General features: G+C 42.3%; 1 protein-coding gene across 6 annotated transcripts in view; it reads right to left on the reverse strand.

The window, feature by feature from the left end:
• WHRN (whirlin) overlaps window positions 1-13,947 on the reverse strand; it is a 141,122-nt gene that overhangs the window by 36,056 nt on the left and 91,119 nt on the right. For all 6 annotated transcript variants that reach the window (XM_072631729.1, XM_072631728.1, XM_072631727.1 and 3 more), the window contains exons 4-5: window positions 13,727-13,929; window positions 12,714-12,750 (exon numbers count right to left, since the gene is read on the reverse strand). In XM_072631729.1, coding sequence (XP_072487830.1) covers window positions 12,714-12,750; window positions 13,727-13,929 — 240 coding nt within the window. The remainder of the gene's footprint in view (window positions 1-12,713; window positions 12,751-13,726; window positions 13,930-13,947) is intronic.

Below are 13,947 nucleotides of genomic sequence, written 5' to 3' on the forward strand. Positions count from 1 at the left end.
GTATATCATCTAACAATCCTCACAGTAACCCTATGAGGTAGGTGCTATTTTTATCTCCATTTTATAGATGAAGAAACTGAGGCTGAAAAGGTTAAATAACAGCATTTATATAGCACTTTAAGTTTGCAAAGCACTGTACAACTGTCTCATTTTATCCTTACAACAACCCTAGGAGATAGGTGCTATTATTATTCCAATTTTGTAGATAAGGAAATTGAGGCAGACTGAGGTTAAATGACTTGCTTAGGGTCACAAAGCTAGTAAGTGTCTGCGGCTGGATCTGAACTGAGGCCTTCCTGACTCTGAGTCTAGCATTGCACCACCTTGCTGCACAGACATTGTGAGTTCCTTGAGGGCAAGGATTATCTTTTGCTTCTTTTTATATCTCCACACTCAGCACCTGACACATAGTAGGCATTTAATAAATATTTCTTGACTTACTGAAATGACTTGCCAAGGTAAGTGTTTAAAGCGGGATCTGAACTCAAGTTTTCCCACCTCTAAGTCCATGCACCGTACCATCGAATAAGATTTAGGAACAGTTGCTGAGAAAAGGGCTGCTATATCTGTGTCAGACCAGAGTCCTGCATAATTCACTATGGAACGAGGGAAATAATCAAGGGGAAGACAGAGTCACAGGGGGGCAGCCTGGAAGGGGCTGGAAGGGAGGAGACCTGAGTTCTAGTCCCAGTTCTGCCTCTAACCTTCTCTATGGCCCTGGATATATTACTTGCCCACTCATAGCCTCAGTTTCCTCCTCTGTAAAGTGTTTTTGTTGTTGATCAGTCATTTCAGTCGCATTTGACTCCCCATGACCTCATTTGGAGTTTTCTTGGGAGAGACACATGCGTTGTTTACCCTTTACTTCTCCACTAAGGCAAACTGGATTAAGTGATTTGCCCAGGGTCACACAGCTAGTTAGTATCTGAGGCCAGATTTGAACTCAGGAAGGTGAGCCTTCCTGATTCCAAATCAGCCCTTGATCAAACACTGTGCCAACTAGCTGCAAAGTGAGGGGCCTTTAAGATCTCTTTTTAGGCTAACAAGCTGTGACTGTGGGACCTAAAATAATGAAGCAGAGATGTAAGAAGCTGTGATAAGTGTCACTAATCTCAGAATCTCAGAGTTCTGATTCTGTCTCTTAGGAGAAGTAAGATGACTTTGAGGGCTCAAACAGACTTGGCGGTTGGCATTTCTGAAATCATAGGTGGTCTTCTGTTACAGGTTCAGAATATCCTGTGTTAAAGTATGCATTCTCTCCGGATCTCTAATCTGTGCTCTGATAAACTGGTTCCCCTGAGAAGACATGGAACAAGCTCCATACTCCTGCCCTTGTTCACTGAGTTCAATTTAGTTGACCATGTATCTACTTGCACCTACTCTGTGCAAGAAAGGCCCCAAGCAGACACTGAGAAGAAGTCAAAGATGAGTCCTAATTCCTAAAGAATGTACACAGTGCTGTAATGGAATGTGACTGATGTGAGACATCCTGGCATGTCCCAGCATAGCAGCAACTAACACTCATGTAGTGTATTACGGTTTGAAAAACACTTGACATATTATTTTGTTTGATCCTTACAATGACTTTGTAAAATGGGTATTAATATAATCTCCATTTTACAGATGTGGAAACTGAGGCCAACACTGGTAAAGTGACTTGCCTGGGATCAAAGTTAGCTAAGTATTTTCAAATCCAATGCTCTCACTTGTTGTTGTTGTATCTTTATCCTTCATTCTTGAAGGGGACCATGACATCAAGATGATGGCATGACTTGCACTTGACTTTTATTTGAGTGAGTGAGGGCTGTGCTAGGTCCCTAGCCTCACTTTCTCCTCCAGAGTCATCTGGGTCCAGTGACCAGATATTCATCAGGATGACTGGAAATGGCCCAGGATGCAAAGTGAAACCCTGGCCATTTAGGCTAAGATCTTATCAGATTCTCACTTTGAGTGAGATACACCCTTTCAATAAATAGGCCTCGTTAAGTAGTCATTCAAGGGATGACCCCTTTTAATAAAAAGAACAAATAACAAAAAATAAATCAAACTGGGAGGGGAAGACCCTCAGGGTTCCTGGGTAAAAGAGAAACAGTTACTATTTAGTAATTACTGCACCATGGAAAGCTGGCCTGGGAATCATGAAGACCCAAGTTGAAGACCTTTCTCTGACATATGCTGGCTAGATGTCCTTAGGCAAGTCACTTATTCTCTTAGTGTCCTCAGGCAGTAGTCTTAGACTATAAGTGGCATGGAAGGTGCTAGCCTGCTTTGGAGAAATTCATCATTGGAAGTTCCCAATCCCAAAGAAATTACAGGTCTAGTTTAAAAAAATGATTGTCTATTAAGAAGTGTGATATGAGGTAGACTGTGCAAAGGACCAAGGAGTTTGGGGAAATGATTGTGAGAAACATGAGCACAGCTAGATCTCTTTCAGTTAGGAAGGCCCTGGAGGGTTTTATGGAGAATGTGGAATTTGAGTTAGGGCTTGAAGCAAGGGAAGTTCACCAAGCCCAGATCTGGAGGGAGTGCATTCCAAGTGTTGGGGGACAGGCTGGGGCAGAATGATAATGTGGATAGAAACAGTGCCTTAAGAGCTAAACATAATATTAAGGATTGACTTTGCGAAGCCCTTGGTTTGTTTTCTAACCTGAAGGTGCCCTAAAGTCTCCCCTTACCACAAACTTCCCCTTATCCTGGACCATAAAATTCTTTGTCCCCACTCCTCATCCTGGGGAATGGGATTTCCTTATCTTGTGTCATTCATAGTCCTTACCCTGTGTCTTCATCTTGCAAGACTTCTTTATCTTGAAAGACTTACCCTGCGTCAACAAAGCTCCTAAAGACTACAGAGAAGGTCTAAGTGAATTCATTCACATTTTGAACCAGCTCTCCCACCTCTCTCTTCAACAGTGAGTCTGGGGAACCAGTAGTGGTCCTACCTGGCTGGACACATAGCGTTTTCTCCTGTGAAAAAAGAGGTGGTGGTACTAGGTTAAGATCCCTTCTGGCTTGACTCATAAGATTCATAAGATCATGGAATTTAAAATGAAAAGGTCACTTGCAGCTTTGTACTTAGGATCCTAATGCTAGAAATGTTGGCTGGAGGCAGACTGTGAGAAACCTTATGTGATGAACTAAGTAACATGTATTTTGTCCTACAAGCAATAGGCAAAGGACCGCTGAAGGTGTCTGGGGTGTGAGAATGACTTATCAACTGTGGTCTAGTCCAGGGGTGGGGAACCAATGTGTCCCTTTAGGTCCTCAAATGCGGCCCCTCAAGGATGCAAGTTCCCCACCCCTCTAGTCAGTCCAGGGATGAACAGTCCTTGGAGATCATGGTGTAAAAGCTTCCAAGTACTGTTACTTTGGATATTATGGATATGAATCTATAAAAGTAATAAGGAAGATGAAGCAAATACTCTTGGCCAGATAAGAAGTTTCCACTTAAATGAATACTGATTTGTTCTTGAATTGATATAGCTCTTCTTGACTTGAAATAGGAGGCTCTGTCCCATCAGTTGCCAAATCCTATTGATTCTAAGGCCAAGACAGCTCCTGCATCTGTTTCCTCTTCTCTGCCGCTATGGCAAGCGCCTTTTTCCAGGTTCTCATCACCTCTCACCTGGTCTGTGATACTAGCCTCCTACCTTGGCTCACTGTCTTCATTTTCTTATCTCTAACTCAAGTCTCCACCCAGCTTCCAGAATCATCTTCCTAAGGCCCAGCTGGGACTGTCACTAATCTGAAACCTCCAGTCACTTTCTACTATCTCCGAGAAAATATTCCAACTCCTTGGGCTGGCGTTTAAGATCATAACAACAACAACAAAGTTCTCAACCTTCTGACTCCAGTCTTCCTTTTTGGATGTCACACTACTCCCCTTCACACAATTTTTACTCCATTCAAAAGGGACTTACAACTTGTTGTTCACCAATCTTCTCCTCCCCTTTCTCCTCTGTACCTGAGCATTCCCCAACTCATGGATGGCCTTCCCTGCTATCTCTGCTTGATGAAATCCCTTTTAAGGCCCCGCTCACATGCCACTTTCTTCATGAAGCCTCCCCAACTTTCCAGCCTGAAAGTGTTCTCTGTCTTCAGATTTTCTGGGGGCTCTTTATCTAGACCTCTTCTTCCCCCTATTATACTACAAGAATCACCATGAATTATCTGTATAAATGCCAAATGTGTGTCCTTTAAGGAAAGGATTGTTTCATTTTTTTATCTTCAATGGCATTTTCTTCATCCAGAAATACCCTATAGATCCAGTCCCTATGCTATTATCCTCAGACCCTGGAACTGTGCCTCACACATAGCAAATTAAATAGATTTTGTTAAATTAAATTGAATTGTATTATCCTGCCATCTAGCCAAAGCTGGCTCTCTAAACATCCAGAGAAGCCTCGGTGCCAGATCCAGAGACCAAACACAAAGTACATGGCCACTGCAGCTTTGATGGCCCTGGTGAGCCTTAGCTCCATCCTGTGTCAACACTCCCTACTCCCACCCCACATCCACCCTCTGGGCTCAGCCCTGGAGAATGCCACTCTCCTCAAAGTCAAGGGCTGCCCTGAGGATTTTTCCAGCTATCACTTTTCAAGAACAGAGTTGGGTTCTCAGGCCTTGGGGATTCAAATGCTGCAAGGGGGAGAAAAAGAAAATGACCGATAAGGCAACAGCCAAATGCCTGTTAAAGAGACAAATGGCAGTAAGATATTTTGCCAAAGGGAGAGCTTGAGTTTGTTATCAGCCACTGCCACCTGTGTAACCTCCCAAATCATTTTCTCTTAAAAGCAGAGAGAGTGGAGGGAAGAAAGGCGGGTGCCTCAGGCTGCAGAGAACTGAAACCGTCTCTAACAAAGCTAACAAAGAGTCCAATCCCTTTGGCAAAGACTCCCTACTGAGCTCTTAGCTCTGCCACCAGCAGCAGACTTCCCCTGGCTAATCACCACTATGAGACAGTTATATGAGGTCTCTATCTCTGTGCAGGCAACTGCTCCCTGACTGCCCATTGGTCCATTTTTAATCCCAGAAAGGCTTCCCCTTAATATGAAACCACCTCAAATCACAAAATCATGGCTAGGATTCATTATTCCCGCCCCCCCCCCCCCCCCGAGCTGAAAGGGACAGAAGAAATAATTTCATCCATCCTTCTTCCTTTTACAAATAATGAAGTTGAAGCCCAGAGATCTGATCCCCACAGGTAGGGTGCCCCTCCTTCCATCTCTAAATTAGTGTTTATTTTATACATATTTTTTGTATTAACTTCTCTGTACATGAGTTTCCACTCTGAAGAGTATAAGCTCCTTGAGAGCAGGGTCTGCTTCATTTTTGTCTTTGTATCTCTAGGACCTAGCACATAGTAAGTACATAATAAATGCTCACTGAATGAATAAATGAATGAGACTTGCCCAGAGTCATAAAGGCAGTTAGGATCAGAACTGATATAACAATAACTTAGATTTATATAAAGCACTTCCCTTAACAACAGTTCTGTAAGTATTAATACCCCATTTTATAGATAAGGAAGTTAAAACCCAGAGATAGTCAGAGACATCCTCACTTAAACATAACCAAACAGCAACGGAATGTCAAAAACACACAGACATAGGTCTTCTGACCCCTTTCACCTGGATCACACTGGCCTGACCATCTGGACCACCTCTCCATACTATATTAAGTACAACAACAACAACAGGCATTTATTCTACACATCCTCAGTTTAACGATAATTCAACCTTTATTAAATGCTTGCTTTGTTTAAATCTCATGTTTGGGAGGTGGGGTGGGGATGGTATTTGAATAGATAGAAAAACATGCCACTAGTCTTTAACACCAGGGAGTTTACAGTATAAGAGGCATGACATAAATACAAATAAGTATAAGATTATAGGCTGTGAGAGGAATAAAGAGAGCTAGACAAAGAGTTATGATGGAGAAAACATTTCAGCTTTAAAATTCAGGGAAGGCTTCATGGAAGAGGTGATATCTGAGTTAGATCTTAGGGGAAGAGAAGGTGGAATGAAGGAGGAGGAGAAATGAGGGATGAGTGACTTCCTGGCCTGGGGTACAACCTGTACATACTAATGGAGGCAGAAGATGCAAAGGCAAGATTAGGGAACAGGCAGTCATCTAGTTTGACTTGGACAATAAGTGTGTAAAAGTGAATTCCATGAAATGAAGATGGAAGGGTAGGCTGAAGTCAGAAACTTGAGGACTGGGGGGCGGAGCCAAGATGGCGGAGTAGAAAGACGCACATACACATAGCTCCGAACCCACAACCCACAGAATGGCTAGAGGGGACCAACTCACGGTGAATTCTGCACCCAGAGGCCACGGAATATTGGAGCCAGCGAGATTACTGTTCCGGAGAGACCTGCAAACCTCTCGCGGGGAGTCCTTCACGCTGCGGACTGGGCGCCGGGACTGGGAGCAGAGGGCAACCCTGCAGCGGCCGCGACACCATGAGGAAAAGATCCGAGCGGGCTACGGGGACGGGATCTCCAGCTGCAGCACAAGCCCCTCCACCCACAGGTGATGGGGGTCGGTGAGAGAGTCTCTTTGGCGGGTCAAGAGGGGAGTGGGGTGCCCCCATGGCTCGGGCCCCCCCGGGAGATAGAAGCTGAGAGGCGGCTGCAGACAGGGGTTCCCCAAGCAGGTGGGAGCCTGGATCCATTGTGGAAGGTCTGTACATAAACCCCCTGAGGGAACTGAGCCTGAGAGGCAGCCCTGCCCCGACCTGACCACCTGAACTTAATTCTCACACTGAATAGCAGCCCTGCCCCCACCAAAAGCCCTAAGGCGGGAAGCAGCATTTGAATCTCAGTCCCCAAACGCTGGCTGGGAGGACCAGGAGGTGAGGTGGGTGTGAGGAGAATATTCAGAAGTCAAGTCACTGGCTGGGGAGAATGCCCAGAAAAGGGAAAAGAAATAAAACTATTGAAGGCTACTTTCTCGGAGAACAGACATTTCCTCCCTTCCTTTCTGATGAGGAAGAACAATGCTTACCATCAGGCAAAGACACAGAAATCAAGGCTTCTGTGTCCCAGCCCACCCAATGGGCTCAGGCCATGGCAGAGCTCAAAAAGAATTTTGAAAATCAAGTTAGAGAGGTGGAGGAAAAACTGGGAAGAGAAATGAGAGGGATGAAAGAGAAGCATGAAAAGCAGATCAGCTCCCTGCTAAAGGAGAACCAAAAAAATGTTGAAGAAATTAACACCTTGAAAACTAGCCTAACTCAATTGGCAAAAGAGGTTCAAAAAGCCAATGAGGAGAAGAATGCTTTCAAAAGCAGAATTAGCCAAATGGAAAAGGAGATTCAAAAGCTCACTGAAGAAAATAGTTCTTTCAAAACTAGAATGGCACAGATGGACGCTAAGGACTTTGTGAGAAAGCAAGATATCACAGAACATAGCGAGAAGATTGGAAAAATGGAAGATAATGTGAAATATCTCATTGGAAAAACAACTGACCTGGAAAATAGATTCAGGAGAGACAATGTAAAAATTCTGGGACTACCTGAAAACCATGATCAAAAGAAGAGCCTAGACATCATCTTCCATGAAATTATCAAGGAAAACTGCCCTGAGATTCTAGAACCAGAGGGCAAAATAAATGTTCAAGGAATCCACAGAACACCGCACGAAAGAGATCCAAAAAGAGAAACTCCTAGGAACATTGTGGCCAAATTCCAGAATTCCCAGGTGAAGGAGAAAATATTGCAAGCAGCTAGAAAGAAACAATTCAAGTATTGTGGAAATACAATCAGGATAACACAAGATCTAGCACCCTCTACATTAAGGGATCGAAGGGAATGGAATAGGATATTCCAGAAGTCAAAGGAACTAGGACTAAAACCAAGAATCACCTACCCAGCAAAACTGAGTATAATACTTCAGGAGAAAAAATGGTCTTTCAACGAAATAGAGGATTTTCAAATTTTCTTGATGAAAAGACCAGAGCTGAAAAGAAAATTTGACTTTCAAACACAAGAATGAAGAGAAGCATGAAAAGGTGAACAGCAAAGAGAAGTCATAAGGGACTTACTAAAGTTGAACTGTTTACATTCCTACATGGAAAGACAATATTTGTAACTCTTGAAACATTTCAGTATCTGGGTACTGGGTGGGAGTACACACACACACAAGCACACACGCACACATACATAGAGACAGAGTGCACAGAGTGAATTGAAGAGGATGGGATCATATATTAAAAAAAAAAAACGAATCAAGCAGTGAGAGAGAAATATTGGGAGGAGAAAGGGAGAAATTGAATGGGGCAAATTATCTCTCATAAAAGAGGCAAGCAAAAACTTATTAGTGGAGGGTTAAAGAGGGGAGGCAAGAGAAAAACATGAGGTCTACTCTCATCACATTCCACTAAAGGAAAGAATAAAATGCACACTCATTTTGATAGGAAAACCTATCTCACAATACAGGAGAGTGGGGGACAAGGGCACAAGCAGGGTGGGGGGGAGGATAAAGGGGAGGGCATGGGGAGGAGAATGCAATCCGAGGTCGACACTCATGGGGAGGGAAAGGATCATAAGAGAATAGAAGTAATGGGGGACAGGATAGGATGGAGGGAAATATAGTTAGTCCTATACAACACAAATAGTATGGAAATCATTTGCAAAACTACATAGATTTGGCCTATATTGAATTGCTTGTCCTCCAAAGGGAAGGGGTGGAGAGGGAGGGAGCTAAAGAAGTTGGAACTCAAAGGGTTAGGATCAACTGTAATGTTCTTACCACTAGGAAATAAGAAATACAGGTTAAGGGGTAAAGAAAGCTATCTGGCCCTACAGGACAAAAGAGAAGACAGAGACAAGGGCAGAGAGGGAGGATAGAAGAGAGAGCAGATTGGTCACAGGGGCAATTAGAATGCTTGGGTTTGGGGGGGAGGGGATAAAAGGGGAGAAAATTTGTAACCCAAAATTTTGTGAAAATAAATGTTAAAAGTTAAATAAAAAAAAAAAAAGAAACTTGAGGACCTTCAAAGCTGAGCTAAAGGATTTATATTTTCTCCTAAAGGTAACAGGGAACCATTAAATGTCTTTGAACAGGGAAGTCTCATGGTCAGACCTGTGCATCAGGAAGGTGTTTCTGGCAGTTGTGTGAAGAATGGTTCAGAACAGAGAGAATAGGCAAAGAGGCAAGTGTGGTCTCATGAAATGCAAATTCATTTTCAGCTAAGGTCAAACATAGTCCTATTAAGCCAAACATAATTAGGAAAATAAGTCTGCCTCTGTTACAAAGATTACATAGTCTTTGTCACAAAGAGCCAAACAAAAATGGATTCAGATTATCTGTAGTTTGGAATTAGTCCTAGGTTTTCGATTATCCATACCACTAACCATTCCTCTAGAAGGATAAATAATTAAGAGTTGATTACCAGGAACTCAGGACAGAGAGGAGATGGGTTCAAAATGCAAAATGAGGTAGATGTTTTTGGATTACTTAATTATGCATATTTGTTGCTAGGGTTTTGATTTTCTTTTTTCCTTCTCAATGTGTGTAGGAGGGGAGGAGGAAAAAAATAAATGCTTGCTAATTTTTAAAAATCAATTTAAAAGGAAAAAAAAATACTGGGCCAGCCTAAATTCTTACTAAACCAAAGTTCTTTGGGAGATAACATTCGGAGTATTGGCATACAGATGTTATAAGATTGAGAGAAACATTTTCTTTCCAACACTGAGTTAACTCCACAGTTATTAGCTACGGCCAACCGAGAACCCTCACAGAGATAGATGGGGGGCAGGGAAGAAGCATGAGGGTAAGGGTTATTAAATGGCTTTTCTGGCCCAGACCTATAATTCTGATACAGCCTGGGCACCTGGGATTTGCTTAATCTCATTGAGGCAGGGTGGCTTGGAGGCTGACCTTGAACCTCAGGCTACCTTTGAGGCCATGAAGAATGCCTCCTACAGACGTTTACAAAATCTGGGTAAGATTACTGGCACACACCCAGGGCCTAGGTATTAACTTGGCAGAGAGAAGCAATAAAAGAAATAGAGCAGGAAAGGACTAAAATAAAGATGAGGGAGAGGGAAGGAGAAGCTGGAGGGGAGGAGTAGACACAGACTGGGAGCATTTTAGGGAATCTATCTATAGCACCTCAGTTTATCATCCATTTTAATGGGATTTGGAGCATCATCTACCTCTGCACAGACCCTAGGACTTTAGACCCATATAAATCAAAGTGCCCCTATTACAGACAGAGTTAAAGATGGCTTCACCAACCTGTGTCAACTCTGCCCTGCCCACTTTGACCTGGCTTCCATTTGTTCACATATCAGTTTTGACAGACCACTCTAGGTGTCAACATTAAATTAAGCAAGCTAGCTAATGTCACTGCTTGTCTAAAAGCTTCTATTTTTTTCCTTTTTAAAAATAATTTATTTAACATTCATTTTTTAAAAAAAAGTTTGAGTTCCAAATTCTCTCCCCAGTCCCTCCCCCACCCTGAGAGAAGGTAAGCAATGTGAAATCAGTTAAATACATGAAGTCACATAAAACATTTCTGTATTAGCCATGTTGGAAAAAAATAAGCAATCGAGAAATCAAGAAAGCAAAAAAAAGTATACTTCAATCAACTCACAATGCATTAGTCCTCTATCTGGAGGTAGAGAGGACTTGGATCATTGTATGGATCAGAATAACCAGGTCTTTCATAGTTGATCATCTTTATATTACTGTTACCCCGTACAACCTACTCCTGGTTCTGCTCACTATTGTTCAGTCATTTCAGTCATGTTCGACTCTTTGGGACCCTATTTAGGGTTTTTGTTTTGCTCTGCATCAATTCATAAGTCTCCTTAGTTTTTCTGAACTCATCCCCCCTTGTCATTTCTTATAGCACAATAACATTCCATTACAATCATATGCTACAAGTTGTTCAGCCATTCCCCAGTTGATGGGCATCCCCTCAGTTTCCAATTCTTTGCCAACACAGAAAAGCTGCTCTAAATATGTCTGTATATTTGGGTCCTTTTCCTCTTACAAGCTTCTAGGAGGCAAATTCAAATGTCACCAGTGACCAAATGCTTCTTCCACATCTAAAGAGAATGGGAGAATCTCTAACCTATGGTATATGGAGTTATTTCTCTGAACCTCAGCTTTTTTTTCTGTACAATAGGTTTCACAATACCTACCCTGATTATCTCAGGGGCCTGCCATGAGGATCAAATGAGATAATTTATGTAAAATGTTCTGTAGCTGTAAAGTACCACTTAAGTGTTTAGCCGTGATTATACTTTCCTACTCTCTAAAATGGGGCTAATAATACTGATGCTACTTTATCTTACAGGGTTGTCATGAGGAAAATACTTTGTAAATTGAAGGTGCTATGGAAATGGGAGTTATTATTATCACAAAAAGTGAACAAAGAAATTAAAACTTCCCTACTTCTTTCAATACTTCAAGGGTTGATGATTTCACTGCTGTGGGCAACTCCTCCTCCAAGGCAGGTCTCAATAATTCCTCCACGATTTAGTGCATGGGCTTTGTGAACAGCTATAGCCCAAAAATATCATAATCTGATGGTAATAGACTCTAGAAACTTAAAGGGTAAGAGAATTGTGGTGTCTCGCACTTAGAATAGACCTCAGTTTAATCTTTAACTGAGCAAAAATCTCTTCTGGAATATCCCCAATGAATATCCAGTCATCCAGTCACTATTTGAAGACCCTTCTGAGAAGGAGAGTCTGCTACCTCCTGAGGCAATTCATCCTGTTTCTGGACAGCTCTAAATGGTAGGAAGTTTTTTAGCACATTCAGCCAAAATCTACCTTTGTAATTTCTACCCACTGGTCCAAATTCTGCCCTCTGTGATGGAGAGTCCATTGATATATCTAATTCAATACAATAAGCATTTACTGACTTTCTCAAACAGGCAGAACATGTGTCAGGCACCGTGGGACATCCAAAGCTTAGACAAGGCCCAGTCCATGTCCTCTTGAAGCTTGAAATTTAGATGGGGCTACACAGCACATATATAGACACAAAACAATACATGTGAAACACATTAGCAAGGTCCACAGGAAAAAAGAGAGCTACAAAAGAGGTTTCCTTGCACTTGAAGCCTTTTCAGAATCTGGCAGGATCTACCAGAAATTGTGCTGCATTGGCTTGGGATTTGAGAAGCTAGGGTCACCCTCAAGCCAGGATGAGGCATCAGGATTTCAGGGGAGGAAAAAAAACCCTCCATAAAAAGATGAAGCAGGATCATGTACATCCTTGTTCCAGTATCTCAATCAAAGTTCATTTCCATTCCCCCTTCAAAAATACTTATCTTTTTCTTCCTCCAAATATTCAGGCAGCACAGCTTTCCCCAGAGGTTAACTTGAGAAATGGATTCCTACAGCTCTCAAAGCTTCCTCAAGGACCCCAGCTCATAGAGTGCACTTTCAAGGGCCCCACTAACCAACCTCCCAGGAAGGGAAGCTCAGGGATGGGAAAACAAAGAGAAAAGTAGAGTGATAATCCAATCAATGTTTTAAAACAGGAAGAGTTAGAGAACTAGCCAGATTTGATCTCTTATCTGTTGTTGCCCAAAGTAAACAGAAAAAGCTATGAAAAGAAAATGATCAAACCAATTAAGAGTTGATAGGAATAAATCAACTTCAGTTGCCTTTGGGTCAGGACTAAATATTAGCTAAAGAAAAGACCTTTTTTGTCATTGTTCAAATCCTCAGAAGATTAAGAACTTCTTACCTTTGCTGTCCCATCTCCGGTGAGATCCCCAGGTATTCTGCAAACAAAGATAAAAATACTTAGCATCCTCTAAACGTTCAAAGTGGCCTGGTCACAGAAAATTTGCTTTTCTTTGGTGAGGTCACCTCCCCTTTGAAGGAAGATGAATTTTCATTGGTCTCCAAGAAAAAAGTTCTTGAGATTCTGGGCCTGGATAACTAAGTTCTTAGTCTTAAGGGTTGCTGAATTGTAGGCTACTAGGGACATAATGAACTAATAAACATTTATTCAACTGCTGCTATACACCAGGCACTGCACTAAAGAATCAAAGACAAAATGAAGCCATCCCTGCTCTCAGGGAGACTACATGCTATCAGCTAGGAATAGGAGTCTGGTACATTTCAGAACATGTAATGAAGGTTCTTATGATTTAAATCCAAGCCAGAGAATGATGATCGATAATAATAGCTGATATTGATATAGCACTTTGAGATTTACAAAGTGTTTTAAAGACATTGTTCTAATCTTTATAAGTAACTGCTGAGATAGACATCAACTAATCAATCAATCCACTGACCAAGTGCTTATTGTGTGCTGGGCACTGTGCTAAACGCTGAGGATGCAAAAACAGCTAGATTCATTTTATAAATGGGGAAACTGAGGTTCATAAGAGAAGTACCAGGGAGTTGGAGAAGATAATCATCATTTTACTATTACCAGATTTAGAATAGGGACCAAAAGATGACTATCTAATCCAACCCTCTCTTTTTACAAATGCAGAAACTGAGGCCCATGACTTGTCCATATTACCTTAGGTAATGAGTAACAGAATTAGGATTCTTCAGAATCTTTACGCTCCAAGGTACTGCACCATGTCCCCATCCTCCTAAAGATCTTGCCTCATATTGGCAGAGACCAATCAGAGATTCACAGTTCCCTGAGAGCAGGGCTCATTGCACAGGGTACATGAACTATGAGAACTAGCACTACTTCCCAGAAATGCCTCTGTGGGCAAAAAAGCACCAGTAACAGACCCTGTGGAGCTCATCAATGTCTCTCCGATCTGGGAGCTGGCAATCCACTTGGTCTCATCCACGGTGGTGCGGGCATGGGGCAACCTCCCCACGTCTTTCACCGTCATGATGAGATGCCTCGATGATTTCAGCAGCTTGACGGCTTCATCATGGGCAATGTTCAAGAAACTCTTCCCGTTAACTTCCAGGATCTGGTCCCCAACCTGAGGGCATCACCAAGA

This window comes from Notamacropus eugenii, chromosome 1, assembly GCF_028372415.1.
Source record: "Notamacropus eugenii isolate mMacEug1 chromosome 1, mMacEug1.pri_v2, whole genome shotgun sequence".
Taxonomy (NCBI): Eukaryota; Metazoa; Chordata; class Mammalia; order Diprotodontia; family Macropodidae; genus Notamacropus; species Notamacropus eugenii.